Source organism: Anomalospiza imberbis, chromosome 5 (genome assembly GCF_031753505.1).
Source record: "Anomalospiza imberbis isolate Cuckoo-Finch-1a 21T00152 chromosome 5, ASM3175350v1, whole genome shotgun sequence".
NCBI lineage: Eukaryota > Metazoa > Chordata > Aves > Passeriformes > Viduidae > Anomalospiza > Anomalospiza imberbis.
Window position 1 is genome coordinate 61242769 of NC_089685.1, and position 22528 is coordinate 61265296.

General features: G+C 50.1%; 1 protein-coding gene and 2 long non-coding RNA genes across 3 annotated transcripts; 1 reads left to right on the forward strand and 2 right to left on the reverse strand.

Moving 5' to 3' along the window:
* Window positions 1-581: 581 nt before the first annotated feature.
* TAB1 (TGF-beta activated kinase 1 (MAP3K7) binding protein 1) lies at window positions 582-9436 on the forward strand. The gene is made up of 11 exons (XM_068191254.1): window positions 582-665; window positions 1453-1589; window positions 1781-1934; window positions 2546-2632; window positions 3192-3330; window positions 3812-3925; window positions 6331-6442; window positions 6549-6693; window positions 7080-7302; window positions 7585-7741; window positions 8754-9436. Exons 1-11 carry the CDS (start codon window positions 633-635, stop codon window positions 8959-8961), a joined length of 1509 nt encoding a protein of 502 aa, XP_068047355.1. The 5' UTR covers window positions 582-632; the 3' UTR covers window positions 8962-9436.
* A 6901-nt stretch (window positions 9437-16337) lies between these two features.
* Window positions 16338-22422, reverse strand: LOC137474581 (uncharacterized). Its single transcript, XR_010999413.1, has 2 exons — window positions 22136-22422; window positions 16338-16428 (listed from the first exon to the last, which is right to left on the reverse strand). It is a non-coding gene; the product is annotated as an uncharacterized lncRNA (long non-coding RNA).
* On the reverse strand, window positions 17103-17639 carry LOC137474582 (uncharacterized). Its single transcript, XR_010999414.1, has 2 exons — window positions 17555-17639; window positions 17103-17444 (listed from the first exon to the last, which is right to left on the reverse strand). It is a non-coding gene; the product is annotated as an uncharacterized lncRNA (long non-coding RNA).
* Window positions 22423-22528: the final 106 nt, after the last annotated feature.

A 22528-nucleotide genomic window follows, 5' to 3' on the forward strand; every position in this document is an offset into this window, starting at 1 on the left:
TAAAGAGGAGGCTAAGAAGAGACCTCATTGCTCTGTACAACACATGACAAGAGGTTGTAGTGAGGTCGGGGCTGGTGTCCTACTGTGCCTGCAGTGAGAGAACTAGAGGAAATGGCCTTAAGCTGAGACGGGAGATGTTTTCCCCCGTTAGGGAGGTCAGGCTCTGGAACAGGCTGCTCACGGAGGTGATGGGGGCGTTCCCAGCCCTGGGGGTGTTCAAGCAGCATCTAGATTTGGCGCTGGGTGATGTGGCTTAGGGCTTACAGCGGCAGTGTTGGGTGGACATTTGGACTGGACGATCTCAGACGTCTCTTCCAACCCTGATGATCCCATGATTATACGAAGCTCACAACCCTGCCCCTCTTTCCTCCTCCTCCACACACACATGCTGCCAGCGGCGGCCAACAGGTGCTTCTTTCTCACACACTCTTAGGCCATAGGTAAGAAATGGAGACGCCGGCACGCCGCCCAGACCAGAAGGAAGGTGTAACGGCAGGCACACCTCCAAGCGCTCCAGCCCCGCGGCTCTCCCCCGGGCCCTGCCCGGCGCCGCCCCACGCGGGGGCGGGCCCCGAGCGGGCCCGAGCTGTGGCGGCGGAGGGCGGGCGGGAGGCGGCCGCTCCCGCTCCAAGATGGCGGCGCAGAGGAGGAGTCTGCTGCAGAGTGTGAGTGGCATCTTCCCCCCCTCCGTGCACACGCGCCCCCCAGGTGGGTGCGAGGGAGTCCCCGGGCCTCCTCCTCACCGCTCCCCGCGCTGCCGTGTGGGGAGGGGGCGGTCCCCCCGCCGTGGGGCGGTGGGTTGCTGCTCTTCCGCCCCCTGTGCCGCCTCAGGGCAGGGGGTCCCGGAGTGCGGGGGTCCCTGCGTGGTCAGCGACCCGCACGCTGCGCTGACCGGCCGCTCTGCAGCGCACGGTGGGCGACAGGTGGCTGGGGGGGCCGTGCCAGTGCTGCGGGCTCCGGGAGTGCCCCGCTGTGTGAGGGGGCAGCTGGCTCTGCAGGCCTGGCTGGAGATGGCGGCCCCAGGGATGTCTCTCTGATTGCCGGCTGCAGCGTCAGGCCCCGGTCCCTTGTCCTGGTTGAGTAGTCCTGGGAGAATCCAGAGCTTTCCCTGCACTCCCGTGCCAGGAGTGCGGGAGGATCTGATTCACCATAGGAATATCTAAGCTAGCGCTGTGCTGTGCTCTATGGAGTGCAAAAGTTGCGTGCAAATTTCGCATCTGGTTTCTTGTTAACAAGAGCCAGAGTACAGCCAGAGCTCAGCTTCAGAGGGAAGGGATGTGGTAAGTGATGCTGTTCTGCAGCAGGGAAATGTGGAGTTGTTGGCTGTGCAATTAGTTTGCAAAGGGAGAAGGGTTGAGAAGAGGGTGTGAGTAGACTGGTGACCTGTACTGGACCACGATCTTCACTTCAGCCTGCTTGGGGTTTACACGGTCTCTTTCCTCTTCCTGCCAGGAACAGCAGCCCAGTTGGACAGATGACTTACCATCCTGCCATCTCTCTGGGGTGGGCTCAGCTCCAAACCGTTCCTACAGTGCAGATGGCAAGGGGACAGAGGGTCACCCCTTGGAAGATAACTGGTTAAAATTCAGGTAAGTGGGTTGCACCTGGGACACTGACTCCTGCTGGCACAAGTGCAAGTAGAAGAGGTATTTAATTTGTCGCACAGGACATGGAAGAAGAGGGTGGGGCCTGAGCATGCAAAAGGTGTCTGGGGAAACTTGCTGCTTGTATCTGTGTCTTACAGAGATCTGTGACCTCTTTGCTTCTGCCCTCTTGGCAGGAGTGAGAACAACTGCTACCTCTATGGTGTCTTCAATGGTTATGATGGCAACCGAGTCACCAACTTCGTGGGTCAGAGGCTCTCTGCAGAACTTCTGCTGGGCCAGCTCCATGCAGATCACAGTGATGCTGACGTGCGTCGAGTTCTGCTGCAGGTAAAGACGCTTTGAGTGGGAGCAGCTCCTGCTTCTTGCATTACCCTCCTCCTCTTTGCCATCAGGGGAGCAGCATCTGGTTTCTGTGGGGGTTGGAAACATCTGGTGGTTGCAGTTGCACTCATCCTGAGCATCTGTAGTGCTTTGTTTCGTTCCTGCCTCATCCCATCTGTCCCCTGGCTCTGTTAGCACAGTGCTGAGAGCTCTCCAGGAAGCTGCAGCCAGTCTTCCCTGGACGTGTAGGAACAAGTCAGCCTGTGAAGATGACAGTGAGTGAAGGGGAGAAGTTAATGTGTGGGGAGATGGATTTGTGAGTGCACTTTCTTTAGTGACAGGATCAACACACAAGATCAGATAGGTCTCTGACATTGCTGTGAATGTAATTTTTATGGTGTTGTCTTCTGTTTTGAGTTGTTGCAGATTGTTTTTACAAGTTGTTAACTAGTTGTGCTGAAACAATTGTGTTTCAATGTGCTGTAGTGGTCCTTGAAAGTCTGTATGTAAAATGATCATCCACTTTTATGAGCTGGTCTTAGAGAAGTGAGGAGGAGTAGCCACAAAGTCTGTAGGCATCGGATAAGTGCTTTGTTTCTCTTTATGGCCTTTTTTAGGCTTTTGATGTGGTGGAAAGAAGTTTCCTGGAGTCCATTGATGATGCCTTAGCAGAGAAGGCCAGCCTGCAGTCTCAGCTACCAGAGGTAATGTAACCTTAAGAACAGAGCTTGCTGGAAGTCCCACCTTCCAGCTTGCTGGATGAGGTTTGGGCATATTAGTCAGTTTGATCCAAGGGAAGCTGTAAATGAAAGTTACTTCTCTGTGGTTCTCTTCTGGAAGCTTGCATGAAGTGAAGCCAGTGCCTTGGTTCATTTCCCAAGCTCCCACTGCTTGTACTGGCACTGCTTAGACCGACATTGGTTATCTGAGTAAGGAACTGAGTGTATCGCAGAGAGGAGTTCGGCCTGTACATGTGGCTCTTCCAGGACAAAGCCATGCAGATGAGAGGAAAGGCCTCAAATTTGCATGGTGTCTGGGCAAGTATGCGCTCTGTTCTTCAAGTGTACTGGACTGTCCTCTCCAGAATTATGTCAAAGCTGTGTCATTCACTAGGATTGATCAGAAAATGTTATGTCTTGTACAGGCATGACACAAGGCTAAGGCATATCAAGATGAGTAGCCTCCCTGCAGAATTTTTATTCCTGCTGTGATTTCTGTGTTGTGGACTGTGTGTTTAAGCTTCCCCCTAATTTTGGCTTCCAGGGTGTCCCTCACCACCAGCTCCCTTCTCAGTACCAGAAGATTGTGGAGAGATTGAAGGTTGTAGAGCAGGAGATCTCTGGAGGAGCCATGGCTATTGTGGCTGTCGTTCTCAACAACAAACTCTACATTGCCAATGTGGGTGAGTTGGTTTTTGTCAGTGGCTCAGTCTCAGCATTCCTGAGGGTGGCAGGGGTTCTAGGAAGTAAAAGACATTTGAATGTGGAGGACAGTTTCTTTGGTCTGTGGCCAAGCAGCAATATGCTTGCTGCTTACACAAGCACTTGAAATCAGCCTGGCTCTTCATCTCTGCAGATGCTGGCTGGTGTGGTGTGGATGGCCAAAGAACGGAGGGAACACAAGTTGAGAGGAGTAGTGCAGGTTCACTGTGAAATAGAGAACCTTCTTGGGAGGTAGCGGCTCAGGTCTGGATGGAGAGCTGCCTAGCAGGCCGGTACTATGCTGCTAGCAAGGCTGCTTTTTGGAGATCATGATGAGACAGTACATGAGCCTTTCTCTTCTTTTCTGTCTCTGTTCCCATCTCTGTTCCTTTTCCCATTGGATATGTTCTCCGTGTTAACGGCAGAGCTATCTGGTGCCTCATCTTGCTGCTTCCACTGCAGGTACCAATCGGGCACTGCTATGCAAGTCCACAGTGGATGGGCTGCAGGTGACTCAGCTCAACGTGGACCACACGACAGAGAATGAAGATGAACTTTTTCGCTTCTCTCAGCTGGGTGAGTATTTGGGTTTCATGTTCTTAGCCGAGAATATCGCATGACTGTTTATCTGGGGCACCAAGAGTGACTCAAGCCACAGGAAGAATAAATAACTACAAAAGAAGCTTACTATGTTTTCAGATGACAAGTTCAGTGCCTTCTTTTTGTGCCTTTCTAGCCATTCTGGGGTTACAGGGTGAGTAAGCTCATCTCACTGACCCAGCAGAAAACTACGCTTTTGTTTCAAGTTTTGAGTGTTAGTTTTGTGTCCAGCTGCCAAAGTGGCATTGATTTGCCCTCCAGCTGTTGCTGTAGTCTATAGGAAGGCAGAAGTGGAAACACAGAGCCAGAGGCTAGAAGTGAAGCAGACAATGTATGATGACTCCTGTGGAGGCAAACAACAGTTATGCTGCTTTAAGTTCTGTATTATGCCTCACCCTCAGGATGGTACATTTCAATTTGCCTTTGTACAAGCTGCTGCTGGAAAAAAGCAGCTTCACTTCAGACAGAGCCAGGCCAAGCACTGGCATTTACTTTCTCTCACATCAGTAACTACAGAGCTCTTAATGCTGACATTTTGCTTTAGGCAATTTCTCTTTTCCTTTACAGTGTTTGACATGTTTGCTTTCTTGGTCTAGAGCTAACCCAGACCACTTGTGTGATTGCCAGTACCAAATTCTTCTTATTGAGATACTTGGCTCCTATACTTTTTATTTAGGTAGATCTAAGGTGACATTCTTCATTAGATTCACCTGGCAGATATATGCTTATTGGGTGAGGCTGTTGATGTGGTAATTTCTGCTACTAGGTCTTGTTTTATTCTATTTCTTTTTCATTCCCACTTCTACTCCTGCTGTGAAACAGAACACTGAATACAAGAATCCAGGGAAAGAGACTTTTTGAGTGTTTTTACTACCAAAAATGCAGAATTTAGCTGCAGTCCATAGGAGAACAGGGATCTGTTAGATGTACCAACCTTACCTTGGCGCAGCACTGGTGCTCCTGTCTACAGTCCCAGCAGAAGGAAGATCCTGTGGAACAAGACAGTGTGCACAGGCTGTTTTGGGGGCCCAAGGGAGGTTGTTTTAGGCTAGGTTGAAGCACAGTGATAAGATGTAGTGGGGATAATATTTGTCATGATGGTGCCTGTGCCACCCCTGCCTTGGGGGAGAAGTCTTGTGATTTTGTGGTTCTTCAGCTGGCACATCACAGCTTGTTCAGTACCCTGGGAGAGTTGCTGTGGTTTAGACATGACTTCTGTTGGCGTCCTGTGAGCCTCCCTGTGTTTGTGTCTGTCAGTGGCGTGTACCTCCCTGCCAGGAGCTGGCAAATGAGCCAGGCCATGTTGATGAGTCAGCTGTGGTCTGCAGCAGATGGAGGACTTGTGTCCTACTGCTGGGGTAGGTGTGGAGCCATCTGTGCAGCAAGGCTTAGCTTGACTCAAAGGAAGAATTTCAGCTGGACCCCTGCCTTCACCTTGTACTGAGGACTGTCATCCCTAGATAAAATCTTAATGTTTTCCAGCTGATAGCTCTAGGTATAATGAGGAAAGGGAGGTTGCCAGAACAGACCAGGTAAGTGGATCATCTGCTCCAAGTCCTGCCTCAAACAGTAGCAGCACTCAGATGGTCCCTGTTAGAACCTTCTTCCAGATGCAATTACTTCCTAGGCCCTATATCACCATATTTATTTAAATAAATAAATACTTGCTTGATCATTGTTCTTATTTTAGGAGTAGCCCACATCAATTTGAGCACTTGAGCAAAATCAGTGCCTCTTGTAGACAGTTCTCCTTTTCTCAGAGTCACAGCATGGGTAAGGTTGGGAAGGACCACAGTGGATCATCTGGTCCAAGCTCCTGCTCAAGGAGGGTCATCCCTGAGCATATTGTACAGATTCTTGAATATCTTCAGTGAGGGAGACTCCACAGCCTCTCTCTGCAGTCTTCTGTATTTGTGAAATTGCCATGTGGCGCTTAGGAGCAGGGGTCAGTTACAGGTGGAAGAAAAAGCAGAATCCTTCACATATGTTTTCCTCATTCCTGCTTTCTCCTCCCGTCATGCAGTCCAGAGCTGGCAGGCGCAGATGTTCCCCCGCCTTTTTGGCAAATGCCTGTGCAGCCAGGCCAGCTGTGCTGGTGGCTTTGGACCAGGATGTGGACTCTGTCTCAGGGCCAGCTGTTGCAGAGTATGCCTCTTGGGCTGTGTGGGTCTCCCTTCTCCTCTCTCCTTCCCAGCTTGGAACTAATGAAAAGGTGTCCCTTCAAACACAGATATTCCTTTTCTCCCTGTTTAGCTCCTGATCATTCTTCAGTGTCTCATTTTGTCTTACAGTTCTGTGTAACTGTGGATATTTCTTTTCTCAGAGGAAGTTCTGCAAGTTTCACAAAGTTAATGAAGCATTTTTGGTTTTCAATCTGACAGGCTTGGATGCAGGGAAAATAAAACAAGTGGGAACTATTCGTGGGCAGGAAAGCACTCGGCGCATTGGAGATTACAAAGTCAAGTACGGCTATACTGATATTGAACTGCTCAGGTCAGAAAAACTCAGCTGTGGGCTTTCAAGCCCTCCTTTTCTTCTTGATCACTCCATTCTCACCTACTCTGTCACCATTAAATGCTAAATTACTGTCTCTTTCCAGTGCTGCTAAATCTAAGCCCATCATAGCAGAGCCTGAAATCCACGGGGGGCACTCGCTGGATGGCGTGACGGGCTTCTTGGTGCTCATGTCCGAAGGGCTCTACAAAGCGCTGGAGGCAGCTCATGGGCCTGGGCAGGCCAACCAGGTGAGCCTGCTTACAAAGGAAACATTCCCATGGGTATTGACTCACTCCAGCGGTGTCAGCTGCTCTCATACAGGCTGTCCTCCTCAACTGTGCTGTCACTGCTGGCCGGGCTGAATGCCTGTGCCACCTCATTCCAGTCTAATAATAAGGGAGTTGCTTTGCCAAGCCAGTTCTTCTGGGCAGCTGCCTGTCCCTTAGGAGTAGCCCATTAAAGGGAGTGAGATGACTCAAGGCACAAAGGCATGTTATCAGCAGGTAAGTATCACAGTCAGAAGAGTTGCCGTAAAAACTCATAAAAACTTAGATCAGATGGCAGGAAAACATTTCCTCCAAAATCTCCTAGAAATGTTTCCTCTGGTGATTTTTTTTTCCCCTTCTCTGCTCAGGAAATTGCAGCCATGATAGCCACAGAGTTTGCCAAGCAGACGTCTCTGGATGCTGTGGCACAAGCAGTGGTGGACCGGGTTAAGCGCATTCACTGTGACACTTTTGCCAGTGGTGGGGAGCGGTCCAAGTTCTGTCCCCGTCACGAAGACATGACACTGCTTGTGAGGAATTTTGGGTACCCCCTGGGTGAGATGAGCCAGCCCACGCTGACACCAACGCAAGGTGTGTTGGGGAGAGAATGAAACAAAATGGGGTGATGAAGATAAGATCTCTTGATTGATCCAGCACTCACACTGGGAGAGAAGGTAGTTGGTGTAGAAGGAGTTTTCTTATTAAACAAGATTATTAGCTTTTGAGATGTGGAATCTGTGACAATTTGACAGGATACAGTACAGCATCAAGGGCACTTTGATACAAATTCTTGGGGTATTTTGCTACTGTGCTGCACCCCCAGTTGCTCACGTCTGAACTGCATTTTATAACTTCTGTTTTCTCCCTTCTCAGGAGGCCGTGTTTACCCAGTCTCTGTGCCATATTCCAGCTCCCAAAGCACAAGCAAGACAAGTGTCACGCTGTCTCTTGTCATGCCTTCTCAAGGCCAGATGGTCAATGGTGCCCACAGCAGCTCAACTCTGGATGAAGCCACTCCCACCCTCACTAAGTAAAGTCCTGCTCTCTTGCTACCCAGAGTTTTCCCTGCACCTCACGCTGTATAAAGTGGTTGAAGAGCAGAGACAGCTGTCAATTACCTGTCAGTCAATCCCTTATCTGGAGTGTGCTCCCCCCCACTTACAGTATTGACAGCCAGCATAATGTGTTAGCTGGAAAGCGATTGTGTGAGGAGTGGGAATGAGTGAAGCAACAGCTCTGAAGCCAGCTCTGGCAACATGCCTTGGGAGCAGCATCTGCTGCTGTTTGTGGAGGGCATTCTGGCAGTGAGCAGCCCTTCTCTTTGGACCTTGTGTCCCAAGTGTGTTGGGTGCTGCACAGAGGGAGTGTGGGTGCCCTTCATTGCAGCAAGGAAGAGGGATTATGCAGGTCACCTGTAAGGCTCTTGTAGAGGCTGCACTGCTGAAGTTGATTTGCTTACAGGCACAGCCAAGGGGGAAAAAAGTGGATAAAGGTTAGAATTGGGTCCTCTTTGGATCCACTCTGCAGGGTCGTACTAGTTAGTAGCTGTGGTTTAGGTTGAGCCCTGGGCACAGCATGGTGTGTACACGCTGCACAGTGAAGAAGCGCTGTGGGTATTGTGCTCTGTAGCTCCAGAAACAATGAGGCTGACGCACTAGAGCTGCTTTGGCTGCAGCACAGGTCATGCAAGAATAGCTTTCCTCGCTGCCAGACTCTTCCCGTAAAGCTCATACTGTTCTGGGTATGGGGAGGCCAACAGAGTGCATGCCTGTTTTTTTCTGCTTCCTCTCTGTTCCTCAGATGCCTGGTTGTACTTGAGGCCTTCCAGTTAATGTGAATCAGATACCTTTGGTGTCTGTCAACGCCAATCATTTCTCAACACTTTGAGTGCTCTCATAGAGCAAGTGACTGCAACTTTTTACCTGTCTGCTAGGACAGCCTGATCTGTGGAGAAACTGGTGCTTGTTCTGGTGCTTTTCTTGTCCAGTGCATCAGGTGGAGTAGAATAAAGATGTTTATGTTCTCTCTTTTTCCCTCCTTAGCCAAAGCCCAACTGTGACGCTGCAGTCGACCAATACTCACACGCAGAGCAGCAGCTCGAGTTCAGATGGAGGTCTCTTCCGCTCCCGACCCACCCACTCGCTCCAGCCAGATGAGGATGGGCGTGTGGAGCCCTACGTGGATTTTGCAGAGTTTTACCGGCTTTGGAACATGGACCATGGCGAGCAGGGAGCACTGACTGTGTCCTAACTTGTGTCTGCCTCCTGCGGACACCTTGTGCTCGTCTGTGTGAGCAAAGACTGAGGCAAGGGTGAGAGTGTTCCACTGAGGGCTGCGTTCTGCCCAGAGCTAACTCCTATCCAGGATGTGCTGCGCACTGAGCAGGGGATCCTGTGCACTACACACTTGCTGCCTGTGCCATGCTCCCAATCCTGCCCAGCCCTGGGAAGCCCTGTGAATAGGGGAAGGGGTCTTGAATGCAGCCCTCACTGCAGGTTTCTGCAAATAAAGGTGCGGAGCGGGCTCCTTGTGGATCCTGCAGGAGTCGGGCCCGTACGAAGGCTGCGTGTGTGCGCGTGTGTAGGTGTACACGTGTGTGCCTGCGAGTGTGTGTGTGTGCTGTCATAATGTTTCCACAACTCAGTTCATAATGCTGTGATTCCAGTGTTCAACTCCATAGAAGATACCTCTATTTTGCAGAATAAATAACTTATAGCTACAGTCATTGGCACCCGTGTGGCTTGCTCTCTTCCTTATAATGTCGTGTGTGGGTGTGACAGCTCCTCCTGGTGAAACCTTCTGTTCCTCCTGAACAGAAGCTTGCACCTTGCAGGAGGAAAGCTGTTGAAAAAGTGGCCTGAAGCTTTGCAGGTGACTTAAAAGCATAAGCTCTTTGTTTACTTACTTGCTGAGCTTTGGCACTGAATTGTGGCTTAGAGTCAAACCATAAATACACGTTATTGTTTTTTGTAGATAAAATACACGTTTTTTCCTTTAACGTAGGCCATCTGAAAAGGTGTAGAGGGCAGGTGGAGTTTGTAATGAAGTTTCCCTGTACAGGCACCTGGTAGTGCACAGCTGGAAGTCGCAGCTCTCGTGGTGCCTTGAAGATGCAGATGGGCACCCTCGTGTCAGAGCGGGGAGCTGTGCAGTGACGAGAGGAGGGGTCCTGCTGGCTGCACACCGGCGTGGGCGCACGCCTGGACCTGCTGGCCGAGGCGTCGGGATCACCGCAATCCTCCTCTTCAGTTCAGATTTCTGACGGCAGGCGGCAAGCGAGGCTCTTCCCTCCCGGCTCCAGCCGTCCCCTCAAGCCTCCCTCGCTCCCTGCGAGCCTTTCCCCAGCAAACACGGGAGGCCTCGGGGGTGACCCGCAGCGCCTGGTGCCTCTGGGGCGTTGCGATGAGGCACCAGGCAAAGCCAGGAGAGGGCTGGAGGGGATCAGAGGAGAAGGGGCAAGAGGCAGAACTGCCCGGGGTTCTTTCCTGCGTTTATATTTGCATCCAGGCTTCTCACTTTAGGAAGAAGGAGAATGAGAGGGGATTAGGACGATGCAGCACGGGGTGCTGTAATTAAGGCCAGTGTGTAGCCAAGCCCTGATGTATGGTGTGCGGGTTTGAGGCACTTGTGGCATGCCAGCCTGGAAAGTAGGAGAGGAGGATTTATCCCTTTGGCTAAATTAAGTAGCACTGAGTGCTCAGAGGCAAGACCTGAGTTCACTGAGATATATGTGGGCAGGATCAGAGTGGTGAGAAATGCCGATTTTCTCGGAAGGCACAGCAGGGATCCCTTGCGTGGGTGGGTGGGTGGCTCTCCGCCTGTGCCTCCTCCGGGTCCTCTGGCACGGCTTTGCCCTGCAGGGTTCCGTGTGCTGCCGGACTACCTGCAGAAGCTTGTGTTTCCCTGCCTCCTCGTAGTTCCCAGGAAGAATGGGTGTGCTGAACGTGCCAGCACAGGCACCTCCCGTTGAGACTCTTCCAGCCCTGCCAGGGAGGTGACGTTCAGTGGCGTGGAGGCAAAGGCAGCAGAATTGCGGGAGGTTTGGTGACTTGTCCCCAGTGCTGAACATCACAGGGGCTGGCAGTCCCTCAACCCTGTCCCCTGCTCCTGCCTCTGCCCTGCAAGGAGCAGAGAGTTCAGATATCTGAGCCCAGCCTGGCCTTGCTGTCCAGGGCTGCTCCAAAATGTCATTTGACCTGGGGGTCCCATCCTCCAGATGGTTGTGTGGCTATTTAACAGGATAGTGTGATCCTGGATTAAAATGCAGTTGAAAAGGTTTTGTCCTATTCTAAGTTCCCTAACCTGGCACAGATCTCAATAGCTGTATAAACAAGTTTTTCTTGCTTATTCCCCCATCCCATTATCTCTGGTATTTGTGAACTTATACCGAGAACTGTTCCAATGGGAAATATTCCAACAAGTGCATGCTCCAGATAAAAGTTTAAGAATTGCCAACACACTTATATAAAGCAGATCATGCAAAACAAATGGATCCTTAGGCATCATTACCAGTTTAGGAAGTACAAAAAAGTAAAGTGGGTAGGAGCGGATGGATCACACTAAGCTGTGCCTGAACAGCCACTGGGAAAAAGATGAGGAAGGTAGGTTTTCTGTGCATGCTCTGTAAGCCATGGCTTAGGAGTCCAGGTCAAAGGAACAGACTGGACATTGTGTACACGGGCAAGAGGCTCATGAGCCAATATCAGTATGTAATATTGTCCCCAGGGAACGAGGGGAAGGTGCAGGTTGTAACAACAGTAGAAAAACCTCCTCTCCCCTGTCCCTTTAAAATGAAGGAGTGGCTGGAAGAGGACAGACCCAGATCGACCTCTAGAAACAAGAGCAGGGGCCTTTTTGCATTGCAGTGAAATTCAAAACCACTAGAAATGTAAAGACCTAGACAGAGAAAAACAGTGCAGCTATGCTTCACAGGACTGCTGGAGAGAAGCTAGCAAATTAAGATCTGAATAAGCAGGATAAGTGTGTCTTAAAGGCAGCTAATATTATTTTTAAAAGCTATCCCCCTGCAGGACAAGGGTCAAAATGAGAAGTTCTATCCCTAGAATGGGAGTAGCAGGAATGCTTTGCATGTCCCTGAGCTCTGGTCACTGGCTGAGGGTCATTGGAGGTGCTCAGGCCAGTGAGACAAGCCTTTGGATGCCACCTAAAACTGAGGTTCTCAACATCTCCGTGGCTAAAGGATCACCAGGGAGTTATTTATTTTAAGCTCTCCATTAGCTGAACAGCACACCCATTTATAACAAAATCTTTAAATAGCAGAGAATTGCTAGGAAGGGTCATGGCCAGCAGTTAATGCTCAGCTCCATTACATGGCCTGTGGGTAAATCACACAAGGCTTGGGTTTTCTTCAGCAGCCAAGGCATCAGCGGAAGCAAAGACAGGCTGGTTTTTTCCCATTCACTTTGTTGCTTTTGTCACACCTGAACTTTCCAATAAAGAAGAGGCATATGGTGAACGAGTGCCACTTGATACCACCAATGCTCCCTGGATCACTCAAGGGTAATGCAGCATCCTCAACCAGAGTCCCTGCTCCCTCAGCCACCATGCTCAGAAGAGGAAGGAATGTGTTCCTCTCCCCTCTCCTCTTTTTTTCCCCCCACCAAATTAAGACTTTTAGTGGTAGGAGATCTAAGAGTTTGTGGCACCACTGAAAAAATGCCACAATTGGCCTGGCGTCTTCTCAGGGTGGAGATGGCCATAGCTGAAGGGTGAATCTGCCTAAAAGACATAAATATCATTTAATTTGATAGATAATAGATAGTTGTTTATACAAAATAATCTGATTTTTCCTTCTTCAGAATGTCTGAGGAAGTGCTTTAGAGTAAACCTGTGCAGTTCATTACTCAAGTGACTCACCTTTCTCCAGTGAAGAGCATCACTGGCACCCTAAAACGTCCATGCCCTTAATGTGAGTTGTAAACCACCAGGGACAGGTTAGGTATTTTAAATCCTATAGCTTTTTCTGTAAGCATAGGAATGCTATTTAGAGCATTCTGGCAAAAATTCAGCATGAGTACTTATATTCTGCCAACTCCAATCCCCTCCTGGAGTTTCAAATGGATACGATATTTATCTTCACTTTCCATCTTAACTATTGTGTGTTGTCACTGTAGGTTGCTAAACAACTGCTGCCTCATCGGTGGCTGTATTTTGCTGGCAAATAAAGTGAGCCCCATGTGCGTATGAACCATAAAGCTATTTGGAGCCCTTGCATAAGAACCCCAAGATACGTGTAAGCTGTTAATATTTATTATGTGGAGCTGAGAACATCACTGAAGATGGAGGGATTACAGTAACTGAGTTCAGACTGTTGAACAGCCAGACAGAATGAAAGAGAAAACAGATGCCCTGAAGGAATAAGAGCAAAATGCATGAGGAATTTTCTGCATGCAGGATTAGACTCCAGTGGAGCATGGAAAAAAAAAGGCTGGAAATGCTCCAGAGAGCCAGGGCAGATAGGAGAGAGGCAGCACTACAGCTTCTTGCTTGAGGTGAATCTTCCGCTCTATGTTTCCCCCAAGCAGACATCAGTTCACCCATGGGCTCGCTGGGGTGCAGACGGCAGGAGCCCTGTGAGAAGGGACAAGGTGTTTCCAAGGCACCTGAAAGAGGATTCAGTCTTCTGGGATGTGCAATGCTTGGCCATTGGCCCTCTCGCTGCTAGGTGTTTCAAGAGTCTTCTAAGCTGCTTTTTCTTTTTGTCTCATCTCTCAAAAACAGCATGACCTAGAAACTCTGCATTTCTTCTGCTAGTTTTGCCTGAGCTGGGCAAAGACTTTTTCTCTTCCTTACGAAAAACAATTGATGGTGGAGAACAACACCAGGCCCTTTCTGCAGAGCAAGGTCCTTAGTGAATCAGCTGCTTTGATGTCCAAAGGATTGGTAACAAGGAAAGTCAAGACTCAGAGAGCGAGAGGTTCTGGAAGGGCAGACAACCCCACACCTCCCACTTCAGAATTTACAGAAATGCTTCTGCACAAAACCCTTGTGGTTACTACAGCACTAAGGTGGCCATCAGCCACCAAAATATCTTGGGAAGTCACTGTGGTTTGTTTCCAAAAGCAGCCACAAGCCCAGCCATCCAAAACTGAGGCTCCTTGAGGTAGCTGGGCATTTCCAGACACACAGCTCAGAGAGTTCCCAACCAAAGTGAAAATGGGCAAAGGCGGCAACCTCCAACCTCTGATGAGAGTTGGTTGCTTTTGGTGAGAGCTGGTTGGAAACTTCAGGACTCCTTTTAGAGTAGTGGGATCAAAACTGAGCTATTAGTGGTTTCATGCCTCACAGATTTGGAAAGTCCCTCACTCCAGCGGCTCCAGCTGGCATGGAAGCACAACAGGTAACTGCTCTTGTTCACCTGTGCGCTCCAGGCTCCGACTGCCCGTGTTGGAGCCGGAGCCCCTTGACGCCTGTCTTGGCTGCAAACCTGCTCAGCAAAATGGCCAAAGCCCCGGTGCACCCTTGGCCTCTGAGGCAGCCAGGCAGGGTTGTACAGCTAGGGAGAGGTTTATCCCATGCACACGGGGAATGTACAAGGGGAGGGGAGAGCCCCAGGGCCTTGTCTCCATCCAATACCCAGACCTGCTGTGTGAGAGCCACTGTGCCAGGAAAGGGATACCTCTGTGCCTAGTTTTACGCAAAGTAGAGCAGACTGTCTGGGTCACCCAGTGTAGCCTTGGCTAAAGGTGTGGCATGGGTGCTGCTGCAGGGTGGGTGTGAGGGCAGAAACAGAAACTCATCTTTGAATGGACTTGCCAGGCGCTGCTTGTTGGTTCAGCGTGGAGAATGGCCCCTGTCCTGCAGACATTTCTTTTGTAAGAGAGGGCTCATCCCTCTCTTTGAACCAAGAAACATACAGAGAACCAGCTTCAGAGCTCTTCTCTAAAACACTTACAGCTCTTAAATGCAAATGAGAGTCAGGCACTAAGGCAAAATAGGTTTTGATATGAATTCTTTATCCAGGTAGTTCAATAATTTACTGAACTCCCCACCCGTTAATCCCAATGCATTCTGGAGGCAAGTCTGCTTTTTCTTATTGTTCCTGTCATTAGCTCTTCCAGGATTTCTCAGCTGCTGCATTAAGGAATAACCAAAATAGCTCCACAAGGGACTTCTTGGAGATCTGAAAGCTTGAAATAACAACAACAAAATAACAACAACAACAACAAAACAAAAAAAAAAAAAAAAAGAAAAAGAAAGAAAGGAAAAAAAAAGGCTAGAAAAGGTAAGGAGACAAAACCAACATGCAGTCCATAAAAGCTTTCAGAGAAGAGATAAGAGCAACAAAACATAGAATGGCTTATTGCTTGCTAAAGGTGTGATGGGAATATGAAAAGCACTTTTGCAAATGTCTGGAGGGGGAAAGAAATTAGAGAAGTGTAACCATTAGTAAATGAGTATGTGAGTGTATTATTCATGGTTGCAAATATCTGAACTGCAAAAGTGTGACATTTTTGTTTCTGTCTGCCTTTAGTGGCAAATTTAAAAATTTTGGATAGCAAGGATGTAATTAAGACCTAATAAAGCAGCTTGTGCCTGCTGCAGCAAGCAAGGAACGTGGCAGCCTCCCTCCCAAACTCCAAAGGGCTGTTCACCTGCATGAAGTGACTCTGTGTTTGCAGAACTGCAGGTCAATTTAGCATGAAAAAATCCCAAAGAGATACAGCACTTAGGCAGAAATAAGGTACAATATTCAATGATTTAGCTGAGGCACATATTAGTTGGTGCTCTTCACCATGGGACTTCATTTTTGGTAAGTCACCGAGGTCCTGCAGCTGTTTGGCTCCGAGGGGCCCTTGCTGTGATCTCCTTGACCGCCGGCAGTGTCTCTTGGAGGGGTGCAAGAGGACTATGCCATGCCTGGAAGCAAGGTGGGTGGCTGAACGTGCCTGCAGTTTGGAGCTGCCATTGCCAACCCCACCACGAAGCTGCTGTTAATTGTTATGCTTGGCACCTCCAGACAGCCTGGCTACATCTGGTCGGCCGCCTGCCAAGCATGCGAGCGGACGCGTCGTTCAGGGGAGACACGTTGTCGTGCTAATGGTCTTATGTGGAGTTTTAAGTGGGCTGGGGACCTGAGGCTCTCCAAGCAAGAGAAGCGTTTCACTCTTCTCTAATTAGACCAATTTCTTGAGCTGGAGCATTGGAGCAGGGCTGTGATTCCTGGAGAAATAGATGGCCCCGTGGGCTGTTTGCCAAACTGGCTGCGGACTTAGTAGGATGCTCCATTCAGGGAAGCTGGGAGTCACGTTGGTGCTCTGAGCCTTTTGCTCCAGCCTCTCCCACTCTTCACTACCAGATGGACACATGCTGGTTTTGTTGTCCTCAGGGCAGTCAAACCCCATGACACAAATCAAAACATGTGGCGAACATGGCAGTGCTGGGGTTGATGGTTGGACTCGATCTTGGAGGTATTTTCCAGCCTAAACGATTATATGACTCTGTGACAGGGGAAACGCGTGAGGTCCAAGGGTTAGTAAGGTTCGGCATCCACTGGGAAAGCCAATTTGGTGCCCAGTCGCACAGAAATGAGGGTGGTTTCCAGAAGTAGAGCAGCCACAGCTAGTGGAGATCAAGGCATGAGTGAAGATTATGTTGTGACAAACTTTGCTTGAGAGGTGGCTGGTGCTTATTGAACCACAGGTGGGTGGCAGCTTTGACAGGAAATTTCAGCAGAGGATATCAGTTCTTCTGTTTCTGAAAAAGAGAATGAAAATTGACAAGGCTATAAATACAGCTATGCGAAAGCGCACTGCCTGGAGGACCTGGGCTGCAATGATAAATGACTGCTGAGTGCTATTTAGGGCGCAGAGGCCTAAGGAAGTGCCAGCAAACTAAATATCCAGTCAAGCCTTGGCATCTTCACTAATGAGTTCAAAGGAGGATGGCAAAGGGCTCCAGGCTCCCAACTTATCCAGTGCTGATGAAGTCCCTGTGGTGGAAAATAGCTCTGAGAGGCATGAACTGCAGCCGTGTTGCTGCAGAAACACTCCCAGGCAGCAGTGCTGGGGTTGTGACGGCCTCATTAGAAGGCATGTTCACCAAACCATGTTAAGCAGATCATCTGGCATGGGCACGTGGCAGGGAGGTAGCACAAAAGGGGGCTCTGGCACATGGACTCGGTGGGGACAACCTACTGACACATTTGGAAAATATAATGGGCATCAAAACCAAAAGGGTTTGGTGCAACACACCATGTCAAACAACCTCCAGAGAGAAAGCCCCGTGGAGCTGGGATGGCCAAGCATCCTGATCTGCTGATTTCTCCATGCCCACTTCAGTGCCTCCATTTATTTTTGCTATCATGATCAAAAAAACCAAATCACAAGAGAGTTTTCAAATTGGAATAATTCCCTGGCTGAACACCAATAAAATTCTGACTTTTTATTCCTGCCTGGTATGTAAACACATTTCAAAGGGCTTCAGCAGCAGAGGAGGAGGAATCTCTAATCTGAGCCAGCTCCTGTGAGCTGGGAGCAGTGGCCATGCTCCCTGTGCACCAGCTATTCTGTGGGAAGGCGTCACCCCTGATCTCTGGGGAAGAAGGGAAGGAAGTAGCTCCAGAGTTTGGTGTTTGAACTTGCGTTGGACTGCTGACATTGCAGCTCTGTCACTGGTGGGCTGAACTCTGCAGTGCCCCATCCTCCAGCCTACCCCAGGCTGCCCTTTGGCTCTTTTGGAGAAGCCAGAGGAAACCAGGTCGAGGAGCTCATCTGGATTAAAAAATAACCCAGGGGAAAAAAGAAATTAAAAAAAAAAAAAAAAAAAAAAAGATTTTTTCAGCCAGACCAGTTCCCCAGCTGGGCTTGGCGAGTGGACTCACGTGCAGCTGAGCTGCTAGCGGCACTGGGTTTTGGAGTCATTCCCACCGTGGGGGTTGTGCTGTGGATGGCAACTGCAGAAGTGCAGGGGCCTGGGAAACATCAGCAAGATGCAGCAAACCCTGCTCAGCCTTGCTGAGCTGGTACCTCGCAGGGACCACGCACATGAGGGGGCAGAGAGAGATACACATCTCTGAGCACTGGGGAAACTGGAGAGGAGCCAGCACAGGTAGTGGCAAGGTGATGATGTGGGCAAAACTAGGTTTTGCTACCCTGAGGGTAGGAAAGGGCTGAAGAGTGGGTAGAGAGGGATAGTGCTGGCACAGAAAGCTGAGGAAGGACTGAGTGTCTGTGCTGTGCTGCTTGTCCTGGTCCTGGCCACTTGTAGTGTTGGCCAAGGTGCCCTGAGCTTCCTCCCATCAAACAGCTCCCAGAGCTGGCTCTCACCAACACACAGGGAGGGCTGCAACGTGCTAACACAGACTTGGGAGGCTGAGGACTACAAAATGGATTTAGTCCCCTTGCAATGGCTGAGATCTGAGAAAAGATTTGCAAACCTTTCCATCAGTGGCAGAAACCCCAGTTTCCACAGAGCTAAGGACAGGGCTCCCCAGTCTTCTGAACTCAGTTCCCATGTGCTGGTGGTGTCTGTTTGCAGAGATGTACAGCAGTGTCTTGCTCATCCCCAGCTCCCTCGCTCTCCTCTCGAATCCCCAAATACCTCTAGTTTATCACTCCAGCAGCAGTGGCATTCCCACAGGGGAGCAGGAGCCATCGTTGGCTAACCGAGGCATGTCAGAGAGACACTCCTGCTCCCCCTTGTTCCGGTTACACTGAGCACACAGGCTGGTTGGAAATGAGAGAAACCAGGGGAGATCAGCCCCCTGAGGAGTGTATCCTCCCCACAGCTCCCAGGGAGGATCCCCAACAGGGATAGAGTCAATTCTCCATTATCTGCAGCACAGGGAAGGCAGCTGGGGCTCATGAAGAGCTGGCAGGAAGATGGAGGAGCTGAAGGGATACAGCAGAGTTTGCACTGTGTTTACTCAACGTGTCTAAAACACAAGGCCAAACAATTTCATTATGACCTGTCTGATGTGCAGCATTTAGACCACGGTGACTGCTGCTAGAGGGAGACCAGACACCCCCAGAAAGGCACCAGGACAAACCCCCTGCACTTTCTCCTACACCGGTGCAAAAGGCCAGACAGCCTTGCAGGAGCAGCACTGCCGCGCACAAAAGCATGGTGCAAAAGCACGAGGACGCAAGTGTCAGCAAAAGGAAACTGTGCTTGGAGCAGAGCTGCTCTCGGCTGCTTTGCAGGAGCCTGAGCCTTCGTGTGTGTCCTGCCCTGAAACTCCACAGCTTGTTCCGAAACACCTGTGATGTGCCATGCCTGGCCACTGCACTGAGCAGATTACCTGAAGGCAGGAGAGGGTGATCAGCCTGAGGGGGTATGTGGGTGGCATGAAGTCGTCGAAAAACATCGCCATGACCGACAACAGTGACACAGATCTTGCTAACTTAACTAAGCCCCTACATTAATTCATTGATCCATCATGCCTTGATTAGAGATTGGCTAGAAGATGTTTGTTTTAGATTATACACGGAAACTCCTGTGCTTCTGAGGAAGCTCTGCTCTGTATCATGCCCAGGTGTACAAACACATGAATTATACACGGAAACTCCTGTGCTTCTGAGGAAGCTCTGCTCTGTATCATGCCCAGGTGTTCAAACACATGAATTAGATTACTTAATATTCTTGTGTTTGGAGAAAATAATACCAGCTTCTTTCCATTTGTGTTCTGTTCTTCCAACCTCTGAGGTGCCTCAGGTAGCCTATCCAAGTGGTTCTTCGCAACTCCTAGGGCACAGAGCTCCCAGAAAAGCAAAAGGGGCTCAGCAGAGGTGATACAGCCAACAGACATCATCTCCTCACCCTTCTCTCCACCTCATCAGCTTTCCCCATCCCACTGACACTAAATGCAATTTCACCAGGCCTGAGCTTGTTCTGTCCTCAAGGCATCTGTGGTATTTTGGACACATACATGTTCTTCCTGCCCTCCAGCTCCCGAGACCCATCTAAAGGGCTGAGGAGGGGGCTGCAGCTGCCACCAAGCAGCAGCTCCCACAGCTGCTACTTGGCCCCGGGTGGGCAAGAGCTTCCCCTCAGCACCAGCACATCTACTCAGCCTCGGCTGTGAGCAATGAGCTTCCTGCACACAGTCTGGCAGCCCTGGGGAACTCAAACTGAAACTGAACCACAGAACATCATTCTGCATCCCCACCAATTGCAAGGGCTGGGGAAGACCTTTTTAAATAGAGTCCACCGATCCCTCTTCTAGTCTGGAGGAAAGCTCCAGCAACATCTAAAAGCTGCCTGCTTTCACGTGCAAGGATTGTTCACTACAGGAAAAACAGGTTTAAATAAGTAAAAAGAAAAATAAAAGAGCACTTGAAAGGGAAATAGTTCTGCAAATTGAGACCCAAAGAATCCCGGAGGTATTTGATGCTTGAACAGCTGAATGAGATGCCATTCTGCAAGGCAAAGCATTCAGACCCATTTATTTATTTAAATTGGCATGGAGATGCTGCTCAAATTTGCTGCCTGCAGCCATCCATCAGCCAGGATCCAGCAGGCAGACAAAAGCACCTCAGGCACAGGGGGATACAGAGCCCCCCTCACCCACTGCCTTCCTCAGAAGGGATTTCTTCCGTGAGGTGGGCATGGCAGCGAGGGTGGGTGAAGCAGGGGGCAGCTTATCCTCCAGACCCCAGGAATGCACCACCCTCCATTCCAGCCATGGTTTTACAAGTCAGATGCAATTGCATGGGTGGTTCTTTGGAGACCCATGGGGATGGGACCATCCTTCGCTCCCCCCAGGCTGTGACACTTCTCATATCTCATCAGATGCTGTAGAAACAGCCCAGCAGGAAGGAAAGCAATAATTCCCAGAGTAGTTTGGCCCTTGGCCAACAGTGTGTAAACACAGCAGGAAAACCCAGCTCTGGGGCACCTGTGAGATGGGGCAGCCTGTGGCAAGATTCCCCAAATGAATTTGGGAGTGGGAGTTAGCAAAAGGCAGGAGCAGCCTGTCAAACCAGTCCTCAGAGGTGTTACAGTGCCGGTAACACCTGCACCTGCCTGGACAAGTCAGCAGGCTCCGGGGTGGGATGCAGACCCCATGCTGCGATCTGAAACTCAGGCTGATGGTCCAAACACATTGCTGTCTACTTAGAGGGAGGGCCCACAACTTGTATTTCTGCTTTTTCCACCCTGTGGTAAGCAGGGACAGAGAAGTTTTAGCCCTGGCATGGGAGAAGAGCCGAGGGAAGAAGTCACTAACTCTTCTGAGTGTTGTCATTGCTCAAGCACAAGGCCCCTCGCAAGGCAGGAGGGCTCCCAACACCAACCCACAGATGGAAAAGGTGCTGGTTTTGAGGGGTGGGTCCTCCAAACACAGGACCCACTTTGGAGGTACCTTCTAGCCCCTCTCCTGCTGCATGGCCCAAACAGAACTGCTGCAGCTGTTGAGGACAAGTGGCTGTCAGGGCAGGAAGCAGCAGGAAATGGGAATTCATTGCATGAGGTTTGAAAAGTCCACATAGGACCACACCAGACCATTTTTGGCCACCAGCCTCTTCCTGGCCCCTCATGGCTCAGGATATATAAAACACTCCATGGGTTACTGCAGCCTGTCAGGAATAACTCTCAAAAAATCAGGCAGCTGGGAAAAGGGGAATTTTGTTTCCCATTACCAGCAGGGCCTGAGCTCAGCTGCAGTCAGAGAAGAGGTGTGTTGGTTGAAGCTGGAATAAAGGTGAGCTAAACCAAATCCAGGCTTTGTTTAACTGTGTTATATTCCTCTCTTCAGGGCTCTGCTGACATTATACATTGTTTTCCAGACTAGTTCCAGACATCTTCTGTGGGGACGTTCCGTATGGTTTTCCAGATGAAGAGTTGTGATAAAAACCGGACCTATTATGTTGCAGGGTGCTTCCTCTTCACCCTCACATGTTCCAGGAATGGGATTTATTTGGGATATTTACAGCTGTGAAGGAATGGCACCTGGGTAAACATCTCATGAATAAAAAAAGGAACCCTCCACAATTAAAATGCAGCTAAAGAAAACATGTGAAACCCAAGATATAGAACAAATCCCAGCTTGAATCATCTGGTTCCAAGACCTGCGAGGAGCCCATTGAGCTTGAGCTAATATCTATTCACAACATGCAAGAAGCAAAGACAAATAGGGGTGGCCTGGAGCTAAAGTTACACGGGCACTGCATCCGGAGATGGCACCAGCCCCCTGTTCTGCTCTGACAGCGGTCAAGGCACCGACCCTGCTCTCCCTGTATGTGCCTCTCTGGTGCTGGCACCATGCTGTCCTCACACCTCAAAGCCCTTCTCCAGGCATGACAGGAACACCACAAATGGGAGCACACAGCCCTCTGCAAACTCAGGAGCTTTTTGGCAACAAGACCTCGCGCTTGGAAAACTCCTCGGTGTACTCCAGGCCCTGTGGCAGCCCGGCAGTGCCGGTGTGTGATGCACCCAGAGGGCAAGAGGTTGGGTGAAGTACCTTCTGTCATCCTGACCCCCAGCTCATCCCCACCAGGAGCTGTCTGCTGACATGACAGCTCCTGGCCAGGTATTTGTCCCACAGGAACTTGTCTGAGAGGTACATGTAGCAGCCTCCTTCGCGTGCCTCCCATGGAGGTGCCCCAAGCACAGCAATTGATTGTGACACCACACCCAGGAGGCGAGATGAAGCCAGCCCTGTGTAGCACTTTGGAGCATGCAAACCTACCAAAGCCTCCTTTGCAGCCCTAAGTGACCCACAGGGATCAGCTGGCAGCTGCACCCTGACATAAACCACTGCTTCCTCTGTCTCCCCTGGCTGGGACAGCGCTGATGCTGGCCAACCCCCCCACGTGAAGCTCTGCTTGCACTGGCACAGGCAGCATGAGCTGGG